General features: G+C 36.2%; 1 protein-coding gene across 1 annotated transcript; it reads left to right on the top strand.

Moving 5' to 3' along the window:
• On the top strand, nt 1-11949 carry LOC123223867. The gene is made up of 3 exons (XM_044647312.1): nt 1-789; nt 1544-1731; nt 11039-11949. Exons 1-3 carry the CDS (start codon nt 201-203, stop codon nt 11741-11743), a joined length of 1482 nt encoding a protein of 493 aa, XP_044503247.1. The 5' UTR covers nt 1-200; the 3' UTR covers nt 11744-11949.
• The last annotated feature ends 128 nt before the right edge of the window (nt 11950-12077 follow it).

Here is a 12077-nt window from a genome sequence, read left to right as displayed (position 1 = left end):
TTCCCTTTTTCAAAATAATTCAAAGTGAAAATATCAAACATTATCCTATATCTCTTCCTTGTTTGCTTCGATTGTTGTGACTCCAAGCCCAGAGCAAAACACCAGATACGACGCCGTTGCCCCATCTTTTTCCTGCCTGCCGCCTAGTAATTGGAAGTTGGAACTGAGGCAGCGGTGACATTTTTCACTTAGACGCAAACATGTCATGGCTAGCTAGATCCATCGCCAACTCTCTCAAACTCGAAGACGACTTCGAAGACAATCGCTTACCGAACACCGACGCAGACGCCACCAATCCTAAGCCGGAAGATTCACAATCCGATCAAAATCAAAACCAATCAACTGCCGATACTCCACGCGGAGTCAAAGGAGACCTCACCGAACTCACCAAATCTTTCTCCCGCCAATTATGGGGCGTCGCCTCCTTCCTCGCTCCTCCTCCTCCTCCTTCTCCTCCTCCTCAACAACAACCTGAAATGTCCGATCAAAACAAGTCGTCCGATGAATTCTCAGATCCAGATGTTGCGGGTGAGGATGTTATTGAGGGGATCAAGAGCGATTTCGCCGAGATTAGCGGCAAATTCAGGACCGGAATCTCGATGTTGTCGAACAACATTAATGTTTCGGAGATCACGAAAATGGCGTCCAATTTGCTGCAGTTTGCATCTGAAATGGAACCGACTGGAGCCGTCGGTGTGACTGAAGAAGTTTTGCTGTTTGCTAGAAACATCGCTATGCATCCCGAGACTTGGCTCGATTTTCCAGCTCCTGATGATGAATATTTTGATGGTACAATTCCTTCTCAATTATTGTTTACTGTTTGAAAATTGACATCTTAATATCATGTTGAACTGAGTGGAATTAGCGGATTCAGGTTCCTATGTTGGTTATGAATTTATGTGAATTGGCATCTACCTATATGGATTCGATGGTTTTGTGCAGTATGGTTTGTGCATTTTGCCTTGTGATTGAAAGATTGGAACATAAGATACGAGACACAAATTTAGTTGCTGTGTACGGTATTGTAATGTTCGACTATATAGCGTTGGCTACTAATCAAACTTGACTTTTTTCTTTTTTTCATTTTATTTCAGCCGCAACCATCCTTATTTACCTTTTCTATTAATATTCAGTACGTGAAGTTGGAAACTCCTCATCTTTTATTTCTATGTTGGTTTGGATTGAAATAAAAACCTGTTCATTTATCTTTATCAATTCATTTGGATTTTTTTATCTACCATCTTTTTTAACTTGAATGGAAAGCACAATATGTAATTGCTTTTTTTTATTGGGTGTGTTTAAATGTACACATTGGATGGAGTGAAGTAAGGATTTTCGCAGCTTCCTGGCCATTATGAAGCTACATTGTATATGTGAAGAACCTTGTGAAATCAGTTATATCATATTCATATATTTATGCATGTTTGCCTGTTTATTGTTGGTTGGGTTTGCTATGAAGCACTCTGTTTTTTTGTTGTTATTTATCTCTTAAATAAATGAATCAAATTAATCAAGCATTCTTATAATGCATTTTATTCTTCAGATTTTGACATGTCTGACACCCAACAAGAGCATGCTTTGGCTGTTGAACGTCTTGCACCAAGTTTAGCTGCTCTTAGGATTGAACTTTGTCCAGGGCACATGAGTGAGGCTTGCTTCTGGAAGATATATTTTATACTTTTGCACCCTCGACTAAATAAAGATGATGCCGAACTTTTGTCAACTCCCCAAGTAAGTTGCCTTTTGTTCAAAAACTGTTTCATTTTTTGCAATTGCTTAATTCCTGTAGGACTAAATGATGCATATAATGTTGAATTGTTATCTATTGATGCATAATATAAGGCTCTGTTTTATGTTGCATACTGAAGAAGACACTTTTGGAAAACCTTTTTAATCCCATTTATGAGGTGTTTTGTGGTGATTGGTTGTGACTATTGATTAAAATATCATGGAATTATCTGAAAAGGCATTCAATAGGGGAATGAATTTATGAGATCTATAACGTGTAGATTACTGACTAACCTACTTTTATGGTAGTGCTCTTGCTGTGTTCAAACTCTCTTCCTCGCATTTACCATCAAACAATGCCAGTATAATGTTTTTTTTGCATTGACGATCATGTTACTCTAAGAGATATATGTATTTTCCCTTGACATCTCTACTTTCTTTTCTATGTTTTGATTAATAATCTTGTTTGCTCATCTGCTTGTCATTCTCCACATACACAAACTTTCTTCCTATTTCAAGAATCTTAGATTGATTTCCTTATGACTAAGATGTAGCAAGGAGCACCTTTTTTTATTAATGCCCCCAACAAACAAATTTTAACATATATTGGTAGATAGGGGGGCCTATAGTTTGTTGTTTTCTACTTCTGGAATAGTTGATGCTGAAGATCATTCATAATCTTCATTTATTCTTTGGATAAATTTTGACTAGTAGGTTTTTTGATTAAGTAGGAAGAAAATGAGGGATGTGAGTGAGAAGTAGAAAGAATTCATAGTAAAATTTGGGCATCTTTTTATGTGAAGAAAATAATTATTCTAGTAATGATTAGAATGTCTTACATTTAAGAACAACTTTCTTATATACATATTGGAGCGAAAAATGAGAAAATAATTTTCCCTTTATTAGTTAGTAGTGCTATCACAACTTTTGTGCTTCTTTTATTGATACAACTTTTTACGTTCTCTTTCACATGAACTTTTGTTGATGTGGGAACTTCTTTCAATTGCATTCTTCTTTTCTCATCATAAAACTTTCCTTTCAATATCTACTTGTGGGTTTTGACCTTTTCTTGCAATTGCATTTTGATAGAAAACTGCACAAATCAACCCAAATACTCCAATATAAACAATGTTGGCAACAAAAGGTGTCGATTTCTCCCAAGACTGTAACCTCTCAATTAGTCAAAGAATGCCCAAAACCTTATACAATATTTTTTCCCTTCCTTTTATTTAGTTGCCTCCTTTTATTATTCTAATATCCTAATCCTATTTGTATCTTCATCAATTATTAATTATTATCTTATCAAATATTACCCTAATTAATTGTTATCTCAACTAATATTATATTAATTGATAGTATAATTAATTAGTACAATAATTAATTAGGATAATATTTGGTTGGATAATAATTAATATTGGAAGATAATAATTAATATTTCATGAATATTATAGTAGGATATTAAAAAAATAAAAGGATGTAATTGAATGGAGGGAGAAAAAAAGGAAAATACTGTTTAAGGTTGTCTTTGGTTGATTTGGGGGTTACAACTGTAGGAGGAGCTGATACCTCTTATTATTAGCATTGTTCATATTGAAACATTTGGGTTGAATTGTATAAGTTTCTATATCATAAGGTAAACATGTTCTTCAATGTTAAAAAGGCCTGCTTATTTTTCCATTAGCCCAATTGTTGCTAGTGATTAGAAAAGTCAACCCCATGTCGTCTTTCATCGATAGAAATGTCACTTTGACATTGTTTGCCTTAAGCATAATCTAAATTGCCTCAAATCCCAACCTAACGACCCCTATCTCATTAGATGCAACATCTTACATTGCCAAGAATGCACTAAAACTCCAAATCTAGCCTCAATCTCGTGTCTCCCTTAAATTTTAACATCACCCTAGCCTTTTTTATGTTTTCCTACTTTCCATCATTTTCCAATATATGTCCGAATCTTACTACTCTAATACCACTTTGATAGGAATCTATACCAATCAACCCAAACTCTCCAATATGAAAAATGTTGGGAACAGGAGGTGTCATCCTTTCTTAAGGTTGTAGTCTCCCAATCAACCAAAAGTTGCTCAAAATCTTATACAATATTTCTTTTTTTTTTTTCCTCCCGCCATCTAGTTGCCTCCTTTTATTCTTTTGACATCTTAATCATATCTTAATTTTTATCAAATATTAATTGTTATCTTTAAATAATAATTATTATCTTATTAAATATTATCCTAATCAATATTTTCATAATTAATTATGATAGTTTAACTAAGGATAATAATTAATTACGATAATGTTCAACTTTTGGTTTATTAAAAGGCTACAACCTTGTGAGGAGTTGACAATTTTTATTGTCAACATTGTTTTTATTGGAGTGTTAGAGTTGATTTGTGTAGGTTTCTATCAAATTAGTATTAGAGCAATGAAATCTAAGTATGGGTTGGAAAAGGATGGAGAATAAAGTACATGTAAAGAATATTATGGAGGCTGTGAAGGAGAAGTTAAAAGCCATGGAATTCAGGTTGAATAATGTGTTTAGTAGATTTGAGACAATTAAAGGGTGCTTGAAGGAATGGAAGGTGTTGCTTCTGTTACCACCATCGCCATGGTTTGAGGAGGAAGTTGTAAAAAGGGGGTGATTGAGGAAGACATAAAAATGTTCAAGGTGACGTCAGAATTTGGTAGAGATGATGAGATGGAGGTTGGGTTTGGAGTTCTTGGTGTGTTCTTGATGATGGAGGATGTTAGATTTAGTGAGAACAGGATAATACAACCTAGTTGGGTTATCAAAATGGGTGTGTTTAAAAAAAAAAAGAGGACCTTCCAATTTTCCCACTTTGAGTACAAGATGGTTGGCAAGTAATGTTAGGATTAGGATAATAATTAATTAGAATACTCTTTTTTGGATATTAATTGAGGTTACATGCAGACCATTCAGATGGGCATGCAACAAGCACATGATAGGCCGAGACAAGCGCACACGCAGATACAAAAATGTGCAGACTGGTTCAAACAAAAAATCTAACTTGTGGGCTTTGCATTTTTTGAGGGTTTGAAGGCCCAAAATATGACTAGCTAAGCATAAAAAAAGTGGCCTAGACCCAGACTAAGTCAAAGAAAAGATGACACTCCCCAATTGTGCAAGAAACATCTCATTAAACTCAAAGTGCACATCAAGTAAGGACATAGTGACAGGAGAATGTACTAAATAAGGAGGTTGGATAATCCTTGAAGTCAGGTGACAACTTTCCATGAAAACACATATTCTATGATATATAAAAGTGTCTAGGATAGTGCTTAAGTGATTGGGGCTATCAACCACACTTGTCACAAGGCTGTATGTTGATATGAAATTTGCGTCTTATGATGACACTAAGTCTTACACTCAGTTAGCCTACTCGAACACACAAAGAAATGTAGAATATATCATGTTCAATATACGGGGAAAGTACTAAACCTTTTTATCAATTCAAAATGATTTTACAAAGGCTTCCTACAGGGAGTGTTGACAATGATTTTTCCACACTTCCTTGCCTTACACAACCCTCAATTTATAGGCATTATGTGTGGTTGACAACTCTAACCACTTCGGCATTATCCTAGACACTTTAATACATTATGGGACATGTATTTTAATGGAAAATTACCACTTGACTTTAAGGATTATCGAGCCTCCATGCTCAACACGTTCTCCTGCCACTATATCCTTATTTGGTACGCACTTTGGACTGGAAATATACTTCCACAAGTGGGGACTGTCACTTTCCTTTGACTTAGTCTATGTCTTTGCCACTTGTTTGATGCTTAGAATGACAAGTTTTGGGCCTTTAAGACTCCCAAAAATGCAAAGCCCACAAGTTGGTTTTTTTTCCTGGGCTAGGAGTGCATTTCCTTGCCTATGCGTGCACTAGGTGTGGCTTATTGTGCACACGCTTGTCACAGCCCATCTGAATGGTGTGTGCACCACTTATCTGAATGGTGTGTACACAGCTTGTCTGAGTGGTGTGCACACCTATCCACCTAGCCACCATTTTGTGCCTTTTTTTTTTCAGTCCCTTGTTTGAATTATGAATGCCCATTGTAGTTTTAATGTTTTCCAAGTCTCTTGAAGCCATTTGGAAATGTTGCTATGCATTTCCAACATATGGTGTCAACATGTTTGTGCCAGCTTACGCACAGGTGCGTGTCATGTATATTGGTTGCTGGCAAACCCACCCCTACTGGATGAAGTCAACATCCTCATTGGGAGAGTCTCTAAGTATGCTTTTACTTGATCTTTGAATTGTCATAGGTTCATGTCACGCTCCCATATTGTGCTAGCCTCATCTTCACCTTCTCATTATATTAGAAAGTCTGTGCAACAATTTCTCCTGTTGGCGCCTTGTGTTCTATGGTCTAGGATTCTTGCTATCCTCTTATTGACCACAGGAGGTGCCCATTGCACTTGTTGTCGCACGCTATCTCCATGATAAGGCTTTAAGAAGCTGACATGAAAAGTTAGATGAATTTTCATGCATTCGGGAAGTTGTAGTTGGTATGCCACATTTCCAACTCTCTTCACAACCTGGAATGGCCCGCCATACTTTTGCACCAGCCCTTTTTGGTACCTCCAATCTGTGATCTTCCAAATTTTACCACTTTGAGGACAAGGTGGTTTAAAAGGGACGGATAACGTTAAAATTAGGGTAATATAATATATGATAGGATAATAATTAATTAGGATAGTATTGGTTAGAATAATAATTATTTAGGAATGAGGATAATATTGATTAAGATAAAATATTTTATAGGATAATAATTAATATATGATGAGGATTAGAATAGGATTAGGATATTAGAAGAATAAAAGGAGACAACCGGATGAAGAGAGAAAAAGGAAAGATATTGTAGTAAGTTTTGGGTAAACTTTGGCTGATTGGAAGGCTACATCCTTGGGAGGAGTTAACACCTTTGATTGTCAGCATTGTTCCTATTTGAGAGTTTGGGTTGATTTGTGTAGTTTCATGTCACATTTGCTTAGAACTTTTCTTTTATACTAAAATCTTACTTTTACATAATTCCCATCTTCTAGACCTTTTTATATATATATGCAAGGAGGAAAATTGATTTAACTTGGTTTTAGGGTTGGGAGTGCTAACTATTTTGGTTTGAGATCCAATGTAAAGCTGTCTGTGATGTAGTAGACATGTGTTGTACAATAATTGCATAAATATAAAATAATAGGGACTAAAATAAAATAGATGAAGAGTAGAAAGGCTAAAATCTGTTCTTTTCTCATTCAATTGTCCCTTATTTAATTACAAAACTTGCAAAGAGAGGAATTTATATAGGATTTCCTAGTGGCCACTCAAACCAATCAATTTTTGCCATAAAGTGTTTTGATGTCACACATATATCAAACTAAACAAACTGCTGCCATCTTGTGGCATGTGTCTAAAATTGGTACTATGAACATGTATATATTGGTGACAGATCCACTTTATTTACGACACTTCCCCTAAATAAAATTTTGCCTATCATGCCATTGGTAGACATAGGCCATTTTTAGGCATCAGGTACAAAGTGACAACATTTTATTTAGTTTGCTACATGTGTGAGATCAAGCCAATTTGTGGCAAAATTTGATTAGTTAAGTGGCTGGCTGAAAACCATTGCATAAGAGGACCTTCAAACCAAATTTTTTTTTAAACATAGAATCAGTTTTAAATGCTTTTGTTTTTCACTTAAAGATAAGAATTAGAAGGATGAGAATGATTTTGTGTTTAAAAGAAGCTGCCTAATATTAACAAGAATAGGAAGCCTATTAATTTGAAGACAAAACAAATAAGAAGTTTTACTGTAAACAAATCAGGATGCATGTAACTTACCCAAAAAAAGGATGCATATGAAGGAAGTTTCTATATAACTAGAAGTGCATTTGTTATTGATTCTCATGTCAAGAAAAAGCACTGAAAGTGTAGTGGGGTGACTGACTGGAAAGTATGAAACATGATGTTTCGATTTTTACCTTCAAAATTGCAGGCACATAAGAAAGTTATGCTAATTTGTTGTGCTTTTTAATCATTGATTGGATTACTCTCTCTCTCTCTGAAAAAGTACTCCTCCCATGATTATTTGAATTTTCTGACCTTCCAATTAACTTAACAACCTGCAAATAAAGATTGAAGTGGATAAATTGATGAATAATACTAAGGAACTTTGCGAATAAGGGAATTGAACAATAATTTTAGGGACCATATCATCTCATCCATTTGACAGAGTGACTTTATATAACACATTAGGGTTAGATTGCAAAATCCCCTTTTTAAAATTTTGCTCATTAAAACCAACTAATAGTATCTTATGAAAACCTGATAATGTCTCTGGTAGGATCCCAACACATTATTCACTAAAAACAGTAAATAAACTCAAAACACACTAAAATAATAATGATTTTATTGATAGAAGGGGTTACAAATGGATAAATCGGACAATTCAAAGAGTCTGATGCCTCTCATTTTTTGCCATTCGCTGCATTAGAGACCTTCCATAATCAGTTCTAAGGCTACCAAAAATTCCTAATTCTTCTTCCTTACCCTTTGATAGCCCCAACTACCCATTTTTATAACATATAACCTAAGAAGCACGGAAACGCACGGCAGTGTGCGTTTCCATGAATCCGAAACGTTTCGGTTTCCGAAACGGCCCGAAACTGGTACGAAACGTTTCGGGGCCGTTTCGGTAATTTTAGATAAAAAAGGAAACGCGTTTCTTTACCAGAAACAGTTTCCTATGCTCCGTTTTTTTCCGTTGCAGAAAAGAGAAGAATTTTTGTCTTCTTGTTTTGAAACACTTGTCTGCTGATTTAAGCCTTTTATTATTTTTAGGGGCCAAGTGCCCACCGGAAGGAAGATTCTGAGGCGGGCTTCTTACTTCTTGGTACACTTACCTTCCCCCAGGAATTATTAGTAACTCCCCTTTCATCCAAAGCCACTGCTCAATCTTCCTTTTCTGATTGATTGAAAAAGGAAACACAAGCAAAAACTTTTGAGGCACAAGAAGCAAATATGGAATTGGGTAAAATTTCATGTGATTCTGAAAATAAATAACAAAAATAGTTTCCTATGCGGAATAGTTTTCTGGGCGTCTTCTTTTCTTTGTTGTCAATCTCCTGGGCGTCTTCTTCCTCTCTGAATAGTGGCTGGAAGAAAGAAAACTCTGTGAAAAAAGTGTGCGTTCCTCTGGGTCGGTTTGTCCTGATGTCACAGAGTTTTCCAGGAACGGAAACTGCTGGGACTGGAACTGTTTGGCTGTGACATCAGGACGAACGACCCAGAGGAAGTGTGCGTTTTATTGTATTTTTTATAAAAATTTTATATTTATAAAAAAAACCTTATATTTTTTATATTTACATGTTTCCCCACGTTTCCGTTTCCTATTTTTTTAAGAAAATACGTTTCCACGTTTCCGTTTCCACGTTTCTACGTTTCCACGTTTCCGTTTCCGTGCTACCTAGCATATAACCTATAAGATAAGAACAAGTGTCCCGTATCCTATCATTATCCTTCTCTTGAGAACCATTTTGTCCTTAATATAGGAGAATACGTTTTTTTACATATTTTTTATAATTTTTTCCTGCTGGATTTTTTTTCAATAAAATACTTCTTTTGTTTGTTTATTTTTGCTTCTGCCACCTGTGTAGAATAGGTTTCTTTCTTTTTCTTCACTTTTTTTTTCTTCTGCGAACTGCCTAACACATCTTTTTCCTTTTTTTTCTTCTTCCATATTCCAACTTCTTCCATCTCCGCCACTGCCCATTCTTCTCTTCATTTTTAAAATTTTTTTAGCCACTCTCCTAACGTCGATTCTTGCTTCCCTATCACCATACCATGTCGACTCATCTTCTTTTGCTGATGATTCACCTTTCTGTCAACCTCCACCATGACCCTTCGGCTTCTCTCTGTCATTTACCGGCAACTCTTCACCTTTTCAGTCGTAGTTGTTGTTGTGCCCTTTCACCTTTTTGGTGTCAATTTACCTTCCACCATTGTTTTGGGTCACCAATCTTTCCTCTAGCTGTGTCAATCTCACCTCCAATCATGATTTTTAAACTTTTCGACGACTTTACACCTTTTACTGACAATCCACCAACCTCCTTGACCCTCAATTTGTGGTTCCACTGTGACGTTGTTGCACTTTCCTATCTTCTTGGTGTTATTTCAGATTCTTCTTTTTTTTTTCTAATGACTCTTCATTTTTCCACCATTTTCTAGCACCGATTTGTCTCATGCGTCAAATCTTACTACTTTGATACCATTTTGTTAGGATCGTAGCCTATCATTCACCCAAAACAATAAATAAACTCAAAACACACTAAAATTCCTAATTCTTATTCCCATTTTTTAGCTATTCAAGGCATTAGAGATCTCCCACAATGTTGCGTACCTGACCTTGTGGAGTCGTCTTCTGCAGGAGCTAGGTCCTTCTGGAGACGAAATCAACTGCTGCGCACCTGTTACGTGTACTGTATTTATGTAAAGGGACTGTGTATTGCTAATTTGTGGAATGAATGTAATCGACGGAATTATATGAACCAATGGATTGTAATCAACGGCACTATATGAATAAATGAAATGACTGCTTTATTGAATGAAATAGTGTAGATTACAATGACTTATCGAAATGAATCAAGGAACCAAGAAAACCAGTACAACTAACACTGCCGTGCCAGTGAACCAATGACCTAGGCTTAAGCCCCCAAACCAAAACCTAACCAATTATATTTTTTCCCTGGATGCCCCATTCTCACAGCTTCCTTCTCCTTTTAACGCACAGCTCCATCGCTGAAGATCTGTCTCCTTCCTGATTGTATGCTCTTGATTTCTTTCCTTGCCTGTGTGATCTGCTCCTATGTTTATGGCCATGTGATCTGCTACTTCCTTGTTTACGTGTTTGCTCAGCTGTACTTCCAAGTTTGTGTGATGGTTATCCAGATTTGCTAAGTTTGTATGATGATTATCCAGAGTTGCCTTCTGAATTATAGTTGCTGGTGTTGCAATCCCCCTTTTGCCCTTCCTCTTATAAGTCTTGATTATTGGGGGTCTATCACACAATCAGCCTTAAGGTTGTCCAAAATTCCTAATTCTTCTTCTCTAACCTTTGATAACACTAACTACCCATTTTTATGATAAAATCTAGACTATAGGATAAGAACAAGTGTCCCCTATCCTATCAGGCTGTCAGCTAATTTTTAACTTGTTCTAATTTTTGTCACCTTATTTAGACCTTTGTTTTTCTAGCAGTTTCTTACAGATGGCTGTGCTTGCAGATAGTGGAAGCTAGAGCAATGTTAGCACATGTGTTAAAGAACAGAGCTGAGGCAAAGCCAGAATCATTTCAATCTGTAACTGGCTCAACTGATTCAATTAAAATTGATGAAAGTGGTTCTTGGTTAAGTGAAAGTGCTGAAACATCAACTGGCTCTAAATCTGAATCAACGCCCTCTAAGACATCTGCCTCTGATGCATCCCTTTCTGTAGCCACAGCTGAATTCGAAACAGAGAAGTTCTCAGTTCAAACTACTGAGATGCAGGTTGTTGACAAGTCCATTGTCAAGGAAGAGCCAGTGGACACCAAACATCAACATGAGGTATACAGTTCCTCTGCTGGAGTAGTTTCTGATGAGAAGTTTGAAGATTATGGCGATGATTGGTTGAACGAGGAAAGCTCAGAAGTGGTTGGTGTGAGTGGTTCCACAATGCATCTTGGAAATGATGAGGAGGTCTCCTTCAGTGATCTTGAGGAGGAAGATGAAGATGTGCCTGCTAATTATAAGAAACCAACATCTGGGTCCGATTCTTCAACAAAAGATTCACGAGATTGGGTTCAGCTTGGCAGAAGCTCTACTGATTCAGCTAAGGATGTTAATTCTGTTAGTGACAAACCTACCGGATCTCACCAGGTAAGTGCTCACAATCCCAAGAGTAAGGAATCCAATGACTGGCTTGATGTTGATGAAATCGATGAGCTGTGATATGCTATAGAGCCTATGGGGTTGTATGTATTGTGCATTATTCTTGCTAACTTCTTGTGTATAGATTGCATATTTGGTTCTTCTTTTAAAATGATGATATGGGTTCTGTATGTTTTGTAAATAAAGCCCTATCAAAATTGGACGATAAAGTGCACTTGAATTGTAACTCGATGGTATGAAAGTATGCCATGTTCATTTAAAAGTCAGACAGGAAACTGCATACTGTCAGATGTCATCAGCTCTGTCAAAGATGAAACATTTATAGAGAAAATTAAGCTGCTAAAATAAATAAAGGAATATATATAGATGGAGTTAGAAGCTGGAATATTTATTA

Source organism: Mangifera indica, chromosome 1 (genome assembly GCF_011075055.1).
Source record: "Mangifera indica cultivar Alphonso chromosome 1, CATAS_Mindica_2.1, whole genome shotgun sequence".
Lineage (NCBI taxonomy): Eukaryota > Viridiplantae > Streptophyta > Magnoliopsida > Sapindales > Anacardiaceae > Mangifera > Mangifera indica.
The sequence above is the reverse complement of the archived record's forward strand: the minus strand, read 5'-3'. Positions and strand labels throughout refer to the sequence as shown.